The 21,286-nt window shown below is 44.6% G+C and overlaps 1 protein-coding gene across 1 annotated transcript; it reads left to right on the top strand.

The window, feature by feature from the left end:
• The first annotated feature begins 506 nt into the window (after window positions 1-506).
• wdr43 (WD repeat domain 43) lies at window positions 507-19,621 on the top strand. Its single transcript, XM_085767764.1, has 18 exons — window positions 507-735; window positions 1,632-1,766; window positions 2,213-2,334; window positions 7,399-7,519; window positions 7,610-7,728; window positions 7,875-7,977; window positions 8,364-8,428; window positions 8,725-8,884; window positions 12,291-12,377; window positions 12,491-12,601; window positions 13,115-13,261; window positions 13,480-13,566; window positions 13,690-13,721; window positions 13,904-13,967; window positions 15,215-15,328; window positions 16,536-16,605; window positions 18,376-18,434; window positions 18,542-19,621. The coding sequence occupies exons 1-18, from the start codon at window positions 529-531 to the stop codon at window positions 18,665-18,667; spliced, it is 1,929 nt and encodes a 642-aa protein (XP_085623890.1). The 5' UTR covers window positions 507-528; the 3' UTR covers window positions 18,668-19,621.
• Window positions 19,622-21,286: the final 1,665 nt, after the last annotated feature.

The raw sequence follows: 21,286 nt of genomic DNA, 5'->3' as shown, positions 1-21,286 counted from the left end.
TGACAGCATAACAAAGGTTAAGTGAAATAAAATAAAATAAAAACCAAAAAAATAAAAAACAGTCAAATTAACAATAAAGGAAAACAATGACAGACCTTGTATCCAATGCAAACCATAATCATGGCCATTGTGAATTTATTTGTTGTTGCGTTCAAGTACTATACAAAGTCGTAGATTTTCCATAGAGCAGTGACAATGACATGTGATACAGAGACGTATTAGGCCTATACGTTTTTTTTAAAAATATGTTTTATTGGTGCTGATAAAAACATGTTACTGTAGTGATGTTATATGTTGGTTGGTTGTTATTTCTGATCGATTCGTAACTGCTTGATTGGCTGTAAAGCGTGTTGTTTACCAGCCCTGGACGCGGTGAGCCGGGCCTGAAGGCAGCGGGGCCGTGCTGGCCGTGCTGGCCGCCCACAGCCAATGGGAGGGCGGCGCCGCCGTCGTCCTAACGCGCATGTGCCCGGACGGCCACGCGTGGAGAGTGTAAACCACCACGCAGACGCACGCAGCGCTTCAGAAATGGCGGCTGGTGCTGGCAGAGCTCCGCTGCAGCTTCCCTGCGTGTTTTCACCCAAACCTCGACAGTACTTGGCGGTGAGCGCCCAGGACGGCAGGCTGCGCATCTGGAGCACAGACAGCAAAACCCTTCACCAGGAGTACGTGCCTTCAGCCCACCTGAGCGCCACCTGTACCTGCATATCGTGGGGACCATGCCGGACAGTGAAGGTACGTGGGGCTGGGGGCTGCTGCTGCTAGCTACACGAGCTAACGAGGCCCCACCAGCCTGCTTTCACAGCTTCTTAGTAAAAGTGTGGCGCGTTTAAATAACAAAACGCGTCGGTGTTTCCGCTGCAGTGTGCTGAAGGACTTCAACCCCACTGTGTGTGTGTGGATGCGTGACTCTTTCACGCGCTGACACGGACTGAGTTAGCCCTGAGCCGCGCTAGCCGCTAGCTCGCTCCCAACAGCTGCGCAGGACGCACATGTTAGCCCCACATGGCAGCCGCATGAAACACGGACACGGTCTCAGCGGGACGGTTCAGTGTAAACTCACTTCACAGAACACATTAATGAAGTACAGTGACCCGACCCAGTGTTTGTTGGCGTCTGTGGGCCGACGGCAGCGTGGATAAACTCGTTATTTAAGTTAGCATTAGCTCCCCTGAGCCTCGGAAGCGTGAGCCACCATGACACTCAGGGCTGGGGAGCTGCGAAAAGTTTCAGCTCAGTCTTTCTTGCGGTTTTGTAAACAGTTAATCACCAGGCAGGGAACTTAAAGTCTGACAAACATTAAACGATTCAACCGTAATTACGCATTTTACTGTTGTAAAGGAAGTCCTATAATCTCTCCCTGGTTTTTCCCTGTGATAAGTTAATTCACTTTACTGATTAGCAGGTTTTTCAGCAAATTCCTTCACTTCCATGAAAAGTGATAAAAGTAGGTCACGTTGTTTCGATTTATCTGATGCTAATTATTTAATGTGTAATGTTAAGAAATAAGTCATAGAGGGCTGTATAGCTTCCACAGGAACTACTAGACACATGCTCAGTCATATTCACATGTCTGCCATGATTCATGATGGAGCCAGCAGGGTTAATGGTATCAGCATGCTGTGTTTCAGGATGGGCCGCGGAGGAAGAAGAGAAAATCAGAGATGGAGCAGGTGGAGGAGAAGGCAGACCTGCTGGCCATGGGCACAGCAGCGGGCACGGTGCTCATCTACAGCACAGCCAAGGGAGCGCTGCACTGCACCTTGGTGAGTTTGGCAGGGATCTGTTGCTAGATCTGTTTTATACCATGTCTTAGAAAAGCAGCACAGAAAGCAATGTTTTACCTGGGAGATGTTACTTGATTTCTACAAATTGTCAGTGAAATTGTTTGTCAAAGTGAGCAATCATAAATGTCCTGTTAAACCGAGTTTATGGAGTAATACACAACTAAAGTTTATATTGTAGCTTAACATATTCAGTTGCTGAAACTCTCAGACATGGTCAGCATTGAGGTTTGAGTTATTAGAATCAAATATGAAGTACAGCCTCCAAAATTACTGTTAAATTCAGTTGACACATGCTCCTAATTTCATATTTTTTCCCGGGGGAAACCCTGGACTGCTCAGAAATAACTTGTGCTACATATCCACTACTTTGGACAGGTATTACAGTTGCTAACAGTTTGCTAACTGTGATTTTCTGTCTCTGGCAGGACGGAGGCCATAGTGGAGGAGTGAATTGTGTGGAGTGGCACCCTGAAGACAGTTTATTATACAGTGGCTCAGATGATACAAACATTATCGAGTGGGACCTGCAGACAGGCAAGATGAGAAGGTTAGTGTCTACTTTGTCAGACCTTTGTTTTATCATCACATGAAAGAATTTAAAACTGCATTAGATCTTTGGAATGAGTTTTGTTTTCAGTTTATCAAACACTAAACCTTAGTTCATGCAAAAATCAGGGAAAACAAGTTGCTTTTCGGCGAAAATTGAAATGGGAATGAGATTTGTGTAGATCCGATGAGAAAACATTTGGGGGCTGCGTGTCGGTTTCGGGTCAGTGAAATGTTTTTCTAAAGCCAGGGACACACCGAGCCGACCGCCGGGCGTCGGGCCTCGTCGGACGGCGTCGGGAGCTCGTCTGTTTGGTGTGTTCACCTCCGTCGGGGAGCGTCGGCTCTTGTCGGATCTCGTCGGGGCCGATTGAACATGCTCAGTTGGGACTCGTCGGCCGTCGGGAGAGTAGACTCGTCGGGTACTCTGATTGGCTGTGTGCTAGCTATGGCGATTCTGATTGGCGGTGCCCTAAGCGAATCAGCGCGGTGTGTGGGAGGGACGGAAGTGACCACAGTAAACAAACGGTGTCATAGCCTGTCCTACAGTAAAAATGGTATACAAAATAAAAAGAGGAGTAAAGCAAACCGGCGGCACGGTGGCACAGTGGTTAGCACTGTTGCCTCACAGCAAGAAGGTCCTGGGTTCGAATCCCGGGCCGCCCAGGGCCTTTCTGTGTGGAGTTTGCATGTTCTCCCCGTGTCTGTGTGGGTTTCCTCCGTGTGCTCCGGTTTCCCCCACCACTAAAAACATGTCGGCTAGGTTAATCCTCCAGTCAGTGCCCCTGACCAAAGGCACTGGCTCATAATCTGGAGTTGGTCCCCGGGCGCTGCACCGCGGCTGCCCACTGCTCCTCAGGGATGGGTTAAATGCAGAGAAAGAATTTCACTGTACTAGCTGTATATGTGACTAATAAAGTACCTTTAAGAATATATTAAGCGGCAATATAAATATATATTTAAACATCAAAGATGTTCAATCAAAGCCACATAGTTTGAAACAACGTTCAAAACACACACAGCTCACAACTAAGCATATAAAGCCCGCTAGCTTAATGCTAACGTGTAATGTAAAACACCATAGACGGGCTAACAGAAATTAGCATCGGCTATCACCAGTTCGCGGCAACCGAGCCACAGCAGTAAGCTGCTAAAAACTGTTTTAATTTCGGCTTTAGCGCTGTTAACACGTGGCTGGTTAAATTGTTTTGGGGAGATTAATGTTGTCTCATTGATGAAATTAACTGTGGCATTAGTTTGTTTGAATGAACAGTGAGCAGAGCTGCCCCTGGTCTGTATGGGTCTGTATTTCTATGGGGGAGTCCTCGCCACTCAGTCGCTCTGGTCGGCAGTCGGGGCGGTCACAGTGTGTTTCACTGTTTCCTTTCTCCCGACGAGAGGCGACAGACTCGTCGACCAAAGCCGTCGGCGTCGGGACGCGTCGGGAAGCGTCGTGGCGGTGTGTCAGGGGCTTAACAGGCTGACAATCACGTGAAAGTGAAGCGAACCCATTCATGGTTTGCTGTGATTATACTGAATATATGTATTGGCCTCCAATGCACGCACTCACACACCGAACGCAGCGCCGTAGCCGTGCATATTCGGTGCGACGGCGACACCCGTGAAGTGAAGAAAGCCCGTATGTGGAAAGACGTCGTCTCCGAGATGTAGAATGTGTACTATAGAAGAGAAACACGCTCCTCTGACTTGTATCATCAGAACAGACAAATTTAATCACAGAAGGCTGAAAATCACAGGACATGTCTGTTCTGATGATACAAGTCAGCAGTGTAAAGTAGAGCTGTCAAGATGTATGCAGTAGTTAATTATTGCATTTACTGTAACTATCACTCCTATGTACAGGTGCATTAGAATATCATGGGAAAGTTTATTAAGGCCTATGTCAGTAATTCAATTCAAGGGTTACATTATATATATATATATCCATTACACACAGAATGAATCATTTAAAGTCATTATTTATTCAATTTATTTCAATTGTAATAGTTATGGCAAACATCTAAATATTACAAAGGACCAATTTAATAAAAACTTTAATTATCCTGATAACAGCCAAAATTAACCGCTGCCGTTATAGAATTAGCTAGTATAATCAAAAGTGGAGACAATCTTCTGCCTGATACTTGTGTCATTATAACTAGCAACAGTCAGAACCTTCTTGAAACGAGAAGCCTGGATGCTTTCATGAACACAGGCAAAACTTTCATACTTTCTAATGCTCTGCTAAACCTCGGCTCCATGTAGACGGAGTGACAGCGGCAGCCTGATTCTGGCCGACTGAGCTGATTTCCTCACCTTTTCCAACTTGAAAATTAGAAATTGCTCTGCGCCACACCAACATTAGGGATCGTACCAGTGCATTTCTGTGCCACAGACACAATCATCTATAAGTGCGACTGGCTTATCCACAGCCAACACCAGTCATTTTTGGCCTGATGTGAGTTATATCAGTATCATACTCTTTGTAAATGTTGCACACGACCGACATGTTTTGTTTCAGTGGCCTGGTGTGAACTGTCACTCTGGACAAGGCGGCAGGTGGGGTTACACAGGCGATGGGTTTGACGGTAATCTGTGACTAGAAGCATTGTTTCCAATCTACTGATTAGCTGTTTTTAATGAAAATGGACTGACAATCAGCAGCAGCCAGTTAAGAGCAATTGACAGTGTGATTGATCTGTCATCCACCTTAAGACCTGGATCTGACACACCTAATGCATCTGTGACAGGTCTGCTCTCTCCTAAATTGTGTGCTCTCTGTTACTCTGCTTGTTGTCCTGGAGTTGTTGTGGGAAAAGAAGTTTTCAGAACAGAATTTGGGAGACAGGTTAGTCTGAACTTGGACCAACAGCAGAAGTCAACAGTGGGACTTTCTAACCCAGAGCATCTCTGTAAACTCCTCTCGGTGTCAGCATCGGCTCAAACTGCTTCCTCCTGCAGTCCACTCAACCATAACACTGTGTGGAGCTCCAGTTTTTTTTTTTATATCAGTGGGTTGACTGCACAGTTTTCCTTCACATTCACACTCTGACACAATGAGAAGTCCTTGATTTGTGATACAGAAAGGATTCAAAGATTTTCTTTTGTCACTTCTCCATATTTACAGGACGTATAAAAGAATTGAAAAGCAGTTTCTCTCTCACTGTAATATAAACAACTTACATATAAATTGAACTTCGTGATTAAATAAAAAATATAAACTCACAGGGTTCCTACGCAAGTATGGAAAGTATGGAAAAGTATGGAACTTGATTTTATACATTTCCAGGTCTGGAAAAGTATGGAAAATGGAAATTATTGTATGGAAATATATTTATCTTAATACTTATCTGGGTTTGGTCTCATCTGAAGTTATTTGGGTTAATTATTTTGTATGCGCTATTGTATAGCTACAATCTCCAGGAAATTATTTGGTCACATAATGGCATACACATTCAGAATAATGAAAACAAATGATAAATTGCATGTTTTTTTTATATTATGCACATCTATTTACTCAAATATCACAAATAATTTGAATTTTTTTTATCGAGAAGTCTGGAAATTAGGGTCTGGAAAAAGTATGGAATTTGGAAATTTCAAACGTGTAGGAACCCTGAACTCAAGTTAGTACAAAATAGCAGTGCACATGGCAGAGTTGAGCATCCTGACAGCCTGGTGGATGACGCTGTGTGACAGTCTGATAGAGCCGGCCCAGAGGCTCCGGTAGCTCGTCCCTGAAGGCCGGGGGCTGAAGAGGGAGTGTGAGGGGCATCACTGGTTGAAACAGGTCCAGTATAAATAGATCAAGCCCAATATGCGTATCAGTAAAACCCAGTGATACAGAGAGGTGGTCTGTGGAGCCCGAGGTCCTTCACTGTGAATCAGGACATATTTGCCACCCGGTCGCTAAAAGAATGTAGCCACATGTGATCGGATCTCAGTTTGTCCTGTCGATGCATTCACACCTAAACCTGAGCTGTTGACGTGAGACTGGATCACCGGAGTCAGGTGTTCGTACCCAGCCTGAAAGAGTAGAATGTGGGAGTGACTTAGCTCTTGTAAACGTCAGCTCTCTGGTGCTGATTTCAGGACTTAGTACTTCACTAGTTAAGTGCTGAAATGTGCCAACAAGCTAACCAAACACAATACCGTGATGCGTTCAGTGCCGCTGTGTTTCATCCTGAGGACTATTTGTCTAGAGGCTGATGCAGCTGCAGTACAGTCAGTGAGTACAATCATGACCTGTTATGTCACCATGAATCCTCACTTGATGCTCACTCACAGTTGTGGTCCACAAAATGCTTCTGGAGAGTGGTGAGTGTTTTGTGTATTTCCTACTAAATGGCACCCTGTTGACTGTAGCTGTAAATACATTCAGACTCTTCACTTTAAAGCAGAAGTAAGCGATCCGGTCGTTTTGGCTAATGCTGCGTTCCAGGCAGGCTTTTGAAAGCGTAAATTACAGCTTCAAGTCACAACTTACGACTTTGTAGCGTTTCAGGCAACCCACTCGTGTTTTTCCGACCTGGGAAAGTCACTATAACGGCCACTCGTAACTTCTGACCCGTGAACTCGTACCAGATCGAACTGGTACGACTTCACAGGTCGGAAAAACAGGAGTTACGGGTTGCCTTGAACGCACCATAACAGTCCTCGTCCCTACGTCGCCACATTCACGGCGTCCCTTGGCTGCACACACAGCCCTGCATGCCGTTCTCTCTCCTCATTGGATAAAAACTGTAGGATACGATAAATGTTTTCTCCTGGACTCAGAGGGACTGACAGACCTGTGTTTCGGTCCAAACACTCTATGTAAGTGATTGCTGTCGGAATATATAACTATTTAAGACTTATATTAACACAAATATATCACTTACTTCTGCTTTAATATGAAAAGTACTGTGATAGGAACCAGGAGAGAAAATTAAGCTACGTGGACAGGAATGGAGAATAAACAGGGTTCTGTTGGGTAATGTAAAAACAGAAACGATTCCAGTAAAAATGCACTTCCAATATGCAGCAGGCACCAACCGCTTGTCATTGTCTTTTCATGCTGACACAGTAAGTGGAAGGCGGACCGTGCATCAGTGACCAGTCTGTGTGTCAGCCACGACGGCAAACTGCTGCTTTCAGCCGGACAGGTGATCAAGATGTGGGACCTGGACACCAAGGAGGTTTACAGGGTGGGTGACGATCTTCACAAGTTGTTGTCATCAATTGAGAGTACAGGTGAATGTTACTAACCATTTTTTTCCCTTCTTCCTCTTCTACAGAAATTCACAGGCCACTCCACGGCCGTGACGACCCTGCGCTTTGCCACCACGCGGCCTCCCGACAGCAACGGCCTCTATTTCCTGTCCGGCGCCGCACACGATCGACTGCTCAGCGTGTGGTGAGTGCTGTGCTGACCTTGTGCCGTCGGCGACATCATCTATGCGTGTCACGTTAAAAATTTGGGGATGTTTTTTGGGCTGGTTTTTTTTATGCCAGCCCCGTGACCTTGTTGTTTTACCGATGAGCACAATCGTGTCTCGGCAGGCAAGTACGAGAAGATGGAAACGACAAGAACTCGGTGGTGTCCTTCACACTGACGGACGAGCCACAACACATTGATCTCGTCGCGTCCCACAGCAAGGAAGAGGTGAGAAGGGACGCGTGTGTGTGTGTGTGTGTGTGTGTGTGTGTGTGTGTGTGTGTGTGCGCACTGGAAGCGGCACATTGGCTGCAGTTGTGCTGAGGTGTTGCGTCTTGTGAATCAAATAACCTCTGTGTGTTGTGACACTGGCAAAACCACATCAAATAGCAAGTTGAACAAAAAAGTACAACTTGGATAAAAAACTGTGCTGACATTGTTGAACCCAATTTGAGGACCATTATTCTGTGGAAATAACTAAACGAGTGTCGATAGCTGTGCATATGCAGCAGTTTAGTTTGCTGTAAGCATTTTCTCAGCGGTGGGAGGATACCGTACTGCAGCTCTGCTTTATATTACCTGTTCATAATGAGCAAACTTTTTGTGTTGTGCAGGCGGTGAGGCTGGCAGTGGTGTGTAAGGACGGGCAGATGCATCTCTTCGAGCACTTTTTAAATGGGTAAGACCTTAGAACACGTGTTGCAGCTCAACCCTGAATAACACAGTTAGAGACTGGTGTATTTTTTAGATCCGACGCATCTAAGGGAGCCCAACAGTACTATTCATATTTGTTCATAATCATAGTTGGTGTGTTTGCTCAATAAAAGCTGCTAGGGAACATTGCACTTCAGATGATACAGAAATGTTCCCCTCACCCCAATGCAGTCATTTTGAATTCTGTTGATGGTTTCTGTTACAAGTACATTTTAATCAACTTCCCCTGCTCATAGCACATGGACATTTCTGTCTCCACAGGCCCTGTAAGAAGCCCCTGTCGGCCCTGTGTACGGTGCAGATGTCGGACACAAAGGACTCCCCGGTGCCGGTCCCCCTGCTGGCAGCGGCTCTCGGAGCTGATATTCGAGCTGTGCTGCTGGCCTACGGCAACCACCTACAGCCTGTGATGGAGAGAGTGGTGAGTACACAGGAGGCTGCAGGAATGAGCTGTATGCCAGGACCCGAGTGAAGCTGCAGCTTTAAATGACCTTTAATTTGTTAACGCAAATGTTTGCTCACACTGTTCTTAAAAAAACAAAACAATCCTGTTTTCCAGTATAAGCTCATGCACCTCGTTAATACCCCATTAAATGAATCCAGGGTGGTAGCTTTCATTTAAAGTAGGGATAGCCATTAACTGATAACAAGAACTCTGATCCATTAAGACAATCACTTAATGTTTTTTAATTAGCTACGTATGTCAATCAACTCATGGGGGCGTGTCATCATGTGCAGACTTCCACTCGTGCCTTCAACTGTATTTTGCAGCTACATGGGAGCACTGACAGTATGTGGCAGTAATGCAGCACAGTCCTGTCAGAAGAAAAACGCTCTGCCGGTCCCCTCTCTTTAGCCTGGTGTTTGGCTGCACTTCATATGTAGAAAATGAGTTTAAAATGTGAAGATCAAAGTGCCAGTCAGCTGAGCCAGAGCACAGTGGATCCTGCGCTGAACAGCTGTAGCAGCGTGTGTCTTTTATAACATTAGTAAAGAGTGGATAACACACACATCCCAAAAAAACATTTTGCCGGATCTAAAGAAAGCTTTATAAGTAAAAATAACAAAAAGATCTGCACCCCATTAAGCTCCCATTTAGGATATTCCTCAGACTTCACTATTGTCAGTGGGGTCGCCATATAGCTGCAGAAAAAACGAAACCATCTCAGGAAAAAGATGTGTTGGTCTAGCACATGTATAAAGAGTCACATCCAACATATACACACATAAAAGAAACCATATATACATGTAGTAGATGTCCCTCATCAGACATGTGATATGTCCCTAACTAACCATTACTCATTTACATACAAAACCAGTGCACAAGTTTAATAAGAAAATACATATACACAAGTAACTTTACATTGGAAACTTTGGTAGGTACCCCCAGAAGGGGAGTACCAACTGAAAAGTACATCTTTTCCCTGATATTGTTTAGTTTTTTCTGCAGCTGTATCACTTTACTCTAATTGCAGTGAAGGATATTTAAAGATGGCGGCCCCAATAGTGAAGTCTGAGGAAGAGCCTGTTGGCTCGAAACGTTACTTAATAAATATCCTAAATGGGAGCTTAATGGGGTGCAGATCTTTTTGTTGTCTTTTATAACATTGACAAGAAAAAAAAACATTGTCGACCGTCCTCTCAATCGCTGATACAGGATTGGGTCGCCTATCGACACAAGCGGTGTCGTAGACACTCAATAGAGCGTTTTACTCTCATCAGTTAACGGTTAATGGTCGGTTAACGAGCCTCAGTTATCGCTCTGAGAAAAACAAATCAAAGTGCACATCCCTAATTTGAACATTGGTTCATCACATGAGAAATGACCAGATGAATGAGAGCACTTAACTCATTGAGTGCCAACCACGTAATTTCTCGTTTTTCGTTCCCATGCGTTGAGTGCCAAAAACGGAATTTTTCGTTTTTTGCTTTTTTTTAAATTATGAAAATAGACACTTTAATACACATTATATGTAAATTTGGGGACTCTACGACGAGGAGAACTGAAATAGATGACGATCAAAGTCACATGACAGCTCATGATCTGGAAGTTTTTATCATAACTCAGCTTCTGCAAACGGAGTTCTGCATGCAGATGCAGCGCAGATGCAGCGCAGCTGCTCCGCTGCTGCTCCGCCCTCACCTGCGCTCCTGCTCCAGCTGCTCCAGCAGCTCAGAGCAGAAACAGGAAGCTCTCAGCCCACAGTCCGCCCGGTCTTCATCTGGAGCAACACCGTGTCCTCCCCAAAGTCCTCCCGCGGTAAAATCTGATGGTCTCTGGACCAAAGCAGACCGCCGTCACCGACCCGTACCACAGACGGACCGCGACCACCGGCGGGACCGGTGTTCGCGAGCCGCTGTGGCCGGCAGAGCCTCACGTTCCGCGGCGAGAGGCTGTGACACGGCACGGTGCGTCTGTGTTATTGTTGTTTAGTGGCGCCCCCCCCGCCCCCGATGGTGGTTTTGTGAATAGAACAACAATTGTTGTATATATTTATCTTATACGAGCCCTTTGATCCAGAAATGCGAGTGTCAGAAGAGCGACAGGCACAAACAGCGCAGCTTTCATAAAAGACGCTCTATCTCCTTTTCTAGAAAAAAAGGAGGGATTTTGGTGAAACCCAGCCATGTTTAGCTTGACTTTTCTCAGGAACGGAGGCACGTAGAAACAAACGGTTTGTGGTCACTTGAAGCATAAAGTTAAACCTTTCAATTGAGCTACAGTATGTGTTGGTGGCAATAATATAGAATACACTATGGCTCTAAAATAAAAAGTCAAAAATGGTCTAAATTGCCGGTACACTTGACTAAAACTTTGGAAAGGAGCGCGGCACTCAATGAGTTAAGGGTCATTGGGGCTTTATTACATCTGTGGTGAAAATGTTCATATTTAATCTTCAATCCTCATCTTCAAGTGTTTTTTACTCTGTGAGCTCACAAATTAATTTTTTTTACATTTTTATAAGCATGTCATTTTTCTTTGCTTTGAACATGAGGAAACATTAATTTTTGTTTCTGAGTTGTGATGCTTGTGTCATAGTGTTTCTAGTAGCATCACAGAACAGTAGGCAGAGCTAAATAAAGGCTCCATTAGGAGAGGCAGGCAGGTCTGTGTTTCGCCTCATGCCACTTCACGCTGCTGCACGCACACTTATCTGCAGCCCGTGTTGGGCAGCGTAACAGTGACTGCTCATTTGTTTGTGGGTGCGTGATAGTGTCCACTTAGTTGTGTACTAGCGCCAATGAATCATGAGCTTCGTGAGTTGAACCATTGAAGAACTGCTTAGACAGTTTGTTTTTTACAGCAGAAAGAGTTTCTGAGGGAAATATTGAATTATTGAGAGTTCAAGTGTTTTTTTCTAAGCCTGTTTATCTTGTGCTGCAGAAAAAAGGGCAGAGTAAAAATGTAAAATATTCAAGCAAATCAGAAAGTACATGTTTCTTGGTAAGCTTTATTATGTTAGATAATTAGAAGTGAAGTGACTGCTGTTTTTCCAAGGCAACAGAGTGAGCTCTCTGTGAATAAGATTCATGGTCACATTATATTTGTGAGTGACAGCTGAGTGCGCAGCTACTAAAACTGTCCCCCAGGGAAAAAGTGTTGTGGAAGAAATACAGTGATTTTTAAATGCATGGCAGTGTACAGTTAATAAATCTTAGTTTTGTAAGCTGTTAGCCTCACTGAAGCTCTGTTGACCTTCTACAGTGAAGAGAATTAAATCCCCTTCCTCTGTGATTTATGGTCCAGCTCTGGTCATCTCTGAAGAAAAATGTTGGATGTCTTGTCAGTGTCGTTCACCTGCCTGCTTCCCTCTCACTCTCTGCAGGAGATCAACACAGCTGAGAGACACGTGTGCTTGACCCGCGATGTTCACACCAACTTGTCCCTTTCCCTGGAAACCACTGTTTCCAAGGTAACAAGCTTGTACTCAATTTCTTGAAGTCTATGATCTAAAAGCCCAAAAGACGAAGGCGGTGTGGGCCGGTTCTCCAGTCACAAGTCATAACTGTGAAACTCGTGTTCCAGGTGAAAACTCCGATGGTCAACGCCAAGAGCCGAGTGCTGGTGCCCGGGCTGCCGGGCCACCAGGCCCCCGTGAAGGGAAGCTCAGAGAAGAGGAAAAAAGACACCAAAGAGGTGGGACCAGTGATGACGACCACACACCCAACATTGCACCACACTGATTTATTTTATTTATTTATTAGTGTATTTGAAAAGGTACATTAATAAAACATGGTAAAAAAAAAATGAAAACACCCGAGTCAGCTAAAAGTGTAAAGGGCAACCTTTAGCGAGCGATATAGCGCTGCAGCTGAGCAATTAGCACGATATAGCGCATTTAGCGTGCGCCCTTGTCTGTGTATCTATGTGCAGGCAGAGATCAGAGATGGTGTTTTTCACCAGCTCTCATCTCTGCCAGTCAGCCTCTCAACCTGCCGCCTCTCGTGTGCGGGCGCACCGCACATAGACACACGTGAGGAAAAAAAATTGAATTTTTTTTTTTTTTTCCTGTGAGAGACTGTGGCGGGCCCAAACGAGACTCTCGTTAATTAATGGGAAACACTGCAGCTGTGAGGTGTTACTTCTAGTCTTATAAACGTAGCATGAGAAGGGTTCCTCTTTAACTGGTCTGATCCTCTTGTTGTCTAGATGTCCATAGCAGAGCGACTCGGTGAGATCGATCTGTCCATCTCCACTGAGAAGGGAGCTCCTAAAGGAACAGGCTCTTTACAGACGGATAACTTTGCAGTGCTGCTGGTCCAGGGCCTGGAGAGCAACGATGCCAACCTCCTAAATGTAAGTTATCTGCTCCGCTGAGTCTGGTGGCTCAAATAAAATACAAAATCGAGTTTGTTTTTTGTCATTAAGGGAATTTCCTCGGCTCTAACATCTCAGCTCATTTTTCCACTCAAGCATTTAAAAGCAGAATGTAATGCCAGCCAAAACTGGAGTTGATTTGTATTGTGAACCTTTTATCTCTCTTCATCTGTTTGTTTCGGTTTTGTCTCTGACAGAAAGTTTTCCAGACTCGCAAAGAGATGGTAATAAAGAAAACAGTTGCTCGGTTACCGCTACCTGCTGTTTTACCATTACTGGAAGAGGTGGGTGTCACTTTTCTGTCCGTATTGTTTTTCTTGTTTGTGTTTTGATGCACCAGTCGTCCACCAAACCTGAGCAAAACGGCGTTAACTCTTGTTTTAATCACCTTTTGTGTTTTCTTGCAGCTCACAAAGAGGCTCCAAGGGCATCCCTTTACGTAAGTGAAAGCTCGATGGATCAACTCCTAAGTATTTAACTGGCTTAACTCCAGTGTTTGTACACTTTAGAAGTGGTTGCTGGAGATGCTGGTAATTGTTACACTGCTCTTTGTCCATGAATGAAATCAGGAAGCAGGTTGCCCACTTGACACCATATCTATACGTTTGCTCCTTCCCACAGGGCAGTTCTAATGGTCCGGTGGCTCAAGGCCGTACTCATGCACCACACATCATACTTGGCATCGGTGAGTCTCTCCTTTCGCTGCTGCCGATATGAAGCCGCAGGGCTCTCGTCTTATGGCCGCTTGTTTTCCACTAGTGCTCTGCTTTCCTTCTGCACTCCAGGCTCAGCTTGATCCAAACAGTACATATTGTGATTATCCCCTAATCACCGCACACGGCCGTTCAAATAACGCGAGCAGACAAACAAACAGCACAGAGCCCTTCTTTACATGTCGTCTCTGTTTGCCGACATTCATGTCTAATCATGTTTAGCTCAACAGTCATTACCTCCACCACGTAGCAGAGATTATGGTATCTCCTCTGACCGTCTGTGGGACTTCAATCAAAACCTCTTCAACCAGCAGCTCAACATCAGTGCACATGTTGATTTGATGCTGTACAGGAGGAGGAAATCTTTTCATGTTTTCTTTTCAATTCCCTGTACTTTGATTTTCAGATGACTTATCCCCTGAATGTTATTCATACATAGGGCTGTTACAATCATGACATTTTGGTTGACGATTAATTGCCATTTTAAAGATTAAATTGTCTTTTTCAAATCATTTTATGCTATTTTTCTAAGCCTAAACATAGTTTGATCATACACAGCCATTTTAACAAGAAGAGGCGTTTATTGACTTTGCAAATAAATCCGTGATGCTAATGTCAACAGATGTTTGTTGAAATGTCGTCGTTGAATATCAGAAATGAAGCTGCTCCAGATAAACAGTTATGAAGCTGCTCCAGATAAACAGTTTGTGTCATTAAACCATAGAGGAAGAGGGCACAATGTGATGTCATTAAAAGAGCAGTCAAACCTCAAACGATGGAGAACTGTGGAAATGGTTATGGAAACATGACATTTATGTTTTTATACAGACGGATGGAAAACATTTTAACGATAATACAAAAATGATTGCAGTCAGCTCGAATGATGACGATCAGGCCATTATGTAATCATTGTGACGGGCCTAATCACACAGACAACCTTTCTGTACCTGTTGTCACCCATTATGAATGAGTCTGCCTGGCTCAGACTAAAACTGGGGTTTTCACATCCGTTTCAGGCGCCCAAAACTGGAGAGCTGATGTAAATTAGTAAAAGACGATGTGTTTTAAATGTAATCTGAAATATCATGTGAAGTCTGGTGGCTGGAGGCCTTGGCAGAGGTTCGGAGGTTCCTTCATCGCCAGACGTCATCTTGTTTGTTTTGTTTTTTGTACCTCTAACGGCTTTTACCTGCAACTGATCCATCTGTGTATCCAACAGCTGCCAGACCTGGTTACCCAGCTGGGAGTGCTTTATCACATGATCGAGAGCAGAGTGAAGATGTTCCACAAGCTAACCAAGCTGCACGGGAAACTGTATCTCCTGACGACACAGGTGGGCATCATCACAGACAGTGTGTGTGTGTTTGCTGTGTGTGTTTTCTGCAGTGTAGAGAGTATGAATTAGACACAAGGATGATGTCGTAGAGCCCCACACCAGACTGTTACTCAGTCCTCTGCTGTTAGAAATTCATCTTCAGAGAAGCTGGCTGCGATATAAAACTGAGCCTTGAGTATTTTCCAAAAGCATCATCCTCAAATCTTAAAACGCTCTTTGAAAGTCTGACTTTTAAAATGACTAAGCAGGAATAAAGCTACGGTTCAGCTGCCTCCAGAGACGTGAGATGTGTTTTGACCCAAAACATCACCTGTGGCTGATCTTACAGCGACTGTGAGAGAATAGAGGAGCAAACAGCCTGTGTAAGATCATAATAACAACATTTAGTTGAGTATAAGAAAAGTCTGCAAATCTCCTGCTGCAGGGTATTTATAGTGAATAACAAAATGTTGGTGGAATGCCTGGACTTATTCGTGGCGGACTGCACAAGGTTCATTTTAATTTAACTTTAGTAAAACAGAATAAATTTGTCAGTCTGCTTTTTGGTGTTTATTTTTAACCTTGAGTTTAAAGTTGTGCTTTCCAAGTCGGTCCTGAGGCGCACCTCTCCTGCAAGGACCATTATCGCTTCAAAAATGCAAAGTTGATTCTCCCGACCTTGAGGAGAAGGTAGTCGGCAATCACTCTGCTTCTACTGCTTCCTTGTCTTGTCAGACTCTGTGTGTGTGTGGTATACACACACTTCACACTGTGGATGTAAATCGTCCCAATGCAGACTCGCAGCCTGGAAATGAGTCAAGTCCTGCGTGAATGCGATGTATCAGTGTAAATAAAGGAGCTGGCTCTTATTTGCACCAGTCATGCACATCAGTCTTTGCTCCAACTCTCAATCCCAATCTGAGCAGGGCTCAAGTGAACACTGGTTCTGATTGGACAAGGAGACACTGATCAAACATGAAAAACATGGAGGCAGCTCAGCGATGGTTTTATTCCTGTTTAGTCATTAAAAAGTTAGACATTCAAAGAGTGTTTTAAGATTTGATGATGATGTGCTTCTGTAAATAAACATAGCTCAGTTTTATATCAGACAGTTTTTTTGTGTGAAGATGAATTTCAGTGACTGGTGGTTTATTAAAAACTAAAAAGAGAAATCAACTGAATCAAACCTCTGATTTTGTCTGTCTGTTCTCCTCTTCACCACTAGGTGGCAACAAGTGACAACAGTAACACAAATGCAGATGTTGACCACACAGCTAAGCTGGTGTATGAAGAGGGTAAGTGTCCTTTATCCTCACTGCTGTTCACCATTACTACGTTCTTTATGTGTCGATGTGGTTTCTGACTAGTTTCATAGTTTGATGTGTCGTCGTTGTGTACAGCCTTCTTCCTGTGACATCACTCCTTTAGGACCTAGATACCTCGTGTCTCTTTACCTTGTTGAGTCCCACTCATGTGTCAGTCGTGATGAGCAGCTCTGTGACCAATCTGATCAGGACCAGTTCCTCGTTCAGGCCTCAGTGACTCCTCCGTGTTGTGATGCAACAGGTCCCGTTACAACGTCCCATCGTCATGTCAGTTCACCTCGACTCTCTCTCTGTACACGGACGGAGACGGGCTCTGAATCGGTCCCGTTTCACGAAAGCAGCGCTGGCCGTCACTGGCAGCCACTCTTGGCGATGCACCGCACGCAAACATGACTCCTGTTGCCTGGCAACCTGACCGGCAGCGTTGAGATCCTCCCCTTCGAGCGGAGCAACAAGGCCCCACTCTGTTCCCTCTCATTTCTCATCACCGTACTGTAGAAAAACGCTTTATTGAACCTCATGGAGAATTGGCTTTCATGAAATAATTAAGGACCAAGCCCCCACCCCCCCACAGTGAGTGGTCCAGGATGTGAGGGTCCGTTTAGAAAAACAAAGCAGCAACCGATGAGGGAGGCTGTTGACGGTCTGTGTGGATGCTGCTGGGCTTATTATGGGCCCTACATGGTGAATCTGACAGGCAGCCTCAGAGGAGTCAGACTAGTTAGCGACTTAGGTTGGTCAGGATGTGTTGACAGGCGTCGTCAAGCGCGCTCTCTGTTGCAGACAGTTGCTAAGCTTTAATTGTTGTGGTCTCTGCCTGTATGTGCAGCGGCAATTAAACATGAATTAATAACTCCAAAGCACGAGCCGGCGTAATTAGAGCAGGTGCAGAAATGGCTGTCAGACGACGGGATCAGATCTGCGGCCGTACAAACGTGCAGCAGTGACCCAGGAGAGAAGCAGGTGATCAGACTGAACGCTCCTTTCTGTCCGTTATGTAACAGCAGCACTTTAAAACAGTTTGCTCCTCGCTTAAAGTGATTTCACCCGCTCACTCAGTTGATGGTTACATGTAGTAATTTGTGCTTTGTGCTTCCGCTGGAATAGGATGCAAGTCTATGGCCTTACCCATAATGCAGTGCTGAAAGTTCTCCGGCGTGGTGCTGATTTGGCTCACCTGGTAGAGGAGCGCTCTGCTGTTCTTCTTGTAGCCTGGTGTTTGGCTGCACAAAGCGTTCATGATGTTAAGATTTAACTTCCAAGAGCACAGCTGGAGCGCAGGGTGTTTTTGTTTTATAGAAAGACAAAAAAAAAGATGCTGATAGAGGGTCTGGTTGCCTAATGGCACTAGTCACAGATGTGTTGTAGAGATGTGTTATTTAATCTTATCAGTTAACAGTTATTAATCGGTTAATGAGCATCAGTTTACGGTCAGGGAAAAAAGTCAAAATGTGCACACACGACCCCACATCCACAAAAAACAAAAATCCAGCACAGAAATCTCCCGTGCTTTAAGCCCTGATGATGCATAATGAGAAAATGGCATGAATTTGCGAGCATATAAACACATGTAGATACAGTAGCTGAGTGGTCAGTGAAGCCTCTAGGTTGACGAGCCACTGTGTTTACAGCAGATGGTGGCAGGCCGACTGAATGCATCTTGGCCTGTGTAGCTCTGTCATGATTTTTATTTTGTAGCATCTGCTGAGGGATTTGTTTTTGTTGACTCGTCCTTTACAGAATCATCTGATGAAGACGAGGCCTCTGGTGATGAGGGTCTGCCTGATGAGGACTCTGATGTGAGTATGACAGATGTTCCCTCAGACTTGGAAGAACTCAAACGGTGATGTCAGGAGATGAGTAACGGAGAGTTTTACACTGACGCCTGTTGTTTCGTCTTTATCAGAACTGGGAAGAGGAAGAGGCGATGAAAGAAGCTGAAGAGGATGAGGAAGATGAAGACAGCAGAACAGAGTCCAAAGCAAACGGAGAGGAAGACATGGAGCACGAGAACGAGAGCGAAGAAGAATGAATGAGGAAAAAAACAAAATGAAATGCCAATCACACATAGAAAGGACCTGAAAGAGTTATATATACTTTCATTTTATTTTCATGCTTTTGATTTTATTATCAGAACAAAGTATGGTTTTACAAAATCGAGGGACACATGTTGAAACGCGGGCAGCTCGCCCCCCCCCCCCCGCCTCATCTTTACCTAACCCACCTCCAAGGGGCACCGATGTGATGCTCTGTCTTTCCCCCCGTCTGAAGAACAGAACATTTCAAGGAAGGAGGACAACACATTCATTCTGCAAAAAAAACAAAAAAACCGAAGCAAATTCTCCCCACGCTCCGTCAGATCAGTGCATCCCAGCTCCACAGCCGGAGTTTGAATAGAAACGACTGAAAAGTTCACCTGGTGGTTTCCAGTTTGCCTACACTGCATTCCAATGTCATTATATGATAAATAGTAATAGAGGATATCGTATGTCCAGCTTAACAGTAGATGAGACGGCAGCCTGTGATTGGTTTACTCTAACTTGACCCTGTAGGTCATCTGGAAGCCGCCGCCCACACGTTCAAACACAACTCGGCTGCTGAGTTGGGATGCAGGCTCCCCGGCTGTTTGTTGTACAGAAAACCGCTCGATCCTGAGCTGAGCTCTGCCAGGCAAGACTACACATCATGTCCTCACAATGTAAATCTGTATGTACAGTGAAGTGTTTGTATGAGCTCTTCCCTCTACAGCTACCCCCCCCCCCCCCCAGAAGTCCTTGGGATTAAATGAACTCCTGTAAAGTCTCTTGAAAGCTGTTTGTTTGTTTTTTGCTTTGCAGCCCTCATGTTTTAACTGTTCTCTTTGTGTGTTTGGTTTCTGGACAATCCCTGGTGTCCCTGGTGTCCCTGCCATGAGCCCACAGTCACAGGGGCAGCTGAGAAAAGATGTGAACTTTGCTCTGATAGGTGAATAAATGGGTTTTCAAAATGGCCTACTGTGTGTGGTGAGCAGGGAGAAGGGCCGTTTTGTTTTGGTTTTTTTTACTTTGCCTTTATGAACTCCTTTTATTTCCTTAACAGCTGATCAAACATTAAAGGGATAGTTCAACATTTTGGCTAATCCCTATAGTTTTAGGAGTACCTAATTGTCGGTGCAAGCTATTTTTAGAACAGCGGAGCAGAGCCGCGAGCTGCTCAGAGCTACACTACGGAGGCTCATTATGGGATTTCTTGGTTTCCCTCATCAAACTCATCAAATACACAATCCAACAACTCCACAACGCTCTGGTGGACAAGTTGTGAGCTGCACATTCACCACACTATGAGATAATAACACAACGTTACCACACAGAGTTGTTTTAGAGGGAAATACAGAGACTGCTTGCCAGAAAAACTGCCCCTGACGGAAACGTGTATCAGTGGTTTTGCATGAATTTACCTAGCCATTTGCACCATTCCCCAGAGTGGCCTGATATAAACAAACAGTAAATGGTAAATGATGTGATGAGCTGTATGAAGTCTAAAGAGTGTCTTGTCACATCCCACCAGCCTCTTTCATAGAGTTAATTTAGAATCACAAACTCACAGGACGCCTCATGAAATTACAACCTTTAACAGTTCCTGCTGAGCTGTGAATACGAACCCAGTAGATAAAATCCAAGAAAGCAGTTACTCCTCATTTCTAACATAAAACCGAAAATATTTGATGATGTGGTACCAGAAGGTTTCACCGCTCCATCCTCAGGCGCTGGCAGAGCAGACACAGTGAGAATCTGTGCTTCATCCAGTGTGTTTTAAAACAACATGAACTGAACGGTTAGTCTCTGAGAGGATTGTCTGCTCCTCTTCAGACTCATACACTGAAGGGAAAGAAGACGGCAGCTGTGTGTTTTTACTGCTATTACAAGTGAAAACATCCACTCTGACAGCCCACAGTTGGTGGTGGTTTACAGTAATAACAGCTATTATCAATAGGGATTTTACAGGGAAAATAAAAGGATGTGATTTGAGGACCTATGTCCAAAAAGCTTCCTGAATTGTATTTATCATTTAATGGATGTGTGTTATCACAAAATCAATCAGTAGTTTAGAGTTGAAGGTGACACAAGACAGATATTTAAGGTTTACCTAGACTTTTATGTTTGTTGTTTTTGCTCTCATTTTGCTCGGTGTTCTCTCTTCTTCACCCCTAAACTTTACCTCATTACTTCCTGTTAGTGTCCTCAGCTATCAGTGATCATATAATATCACAGTTTCATTTGGATAATGGAGGGAATTTATGATTTGAAATAGAAGGAAGAAGGATGCAGCAGCAGCACCTCTTTGTGATTTAGCTTGACAAGACAGGTGGGACGCCCTGACTGTCCTGCTAAGTGCCTCTGTTGTGCAGGTCATTTTTTACCGTATAGGACAAAGATCCATCCTTGATCCTCCTGCTGCTGCTTTGTTCTCATCCCAGGAGCCCTTGCTGCACACCGACCGACTCATGGCGTGCGTGCACTTGTGAACAGAGCATGGGTGAGTGCAGTCATGTGTCGAGCTGGATGTTTGGTGGAGTTGATGTGACAGGAAGCTTCAGTATACGAGGCCTGTAGCAACCCAAAATGTACTAACAGCCAATTATGTAATAATTTTGGCCATTTTAAATGTGATA

Source organism: Trachurus japonicus, chromosome 22, assembly GCF_045865225.1.
Source record: "Trachurus japonicus isolate A0001 chromosome 22, Traja_1.0".
Lineage (NCBI taxonomy): Eukaryota > Metazoa > Chordata > Actinopteri > Carangiformes > Carangidae > Trachurus > Trachurus japonicus.
The sequence above is the reverse complement of the archived record's forward strand: the minus strand, read 5'-3'. Positions and strand labels throughout refer to the sequence as shown.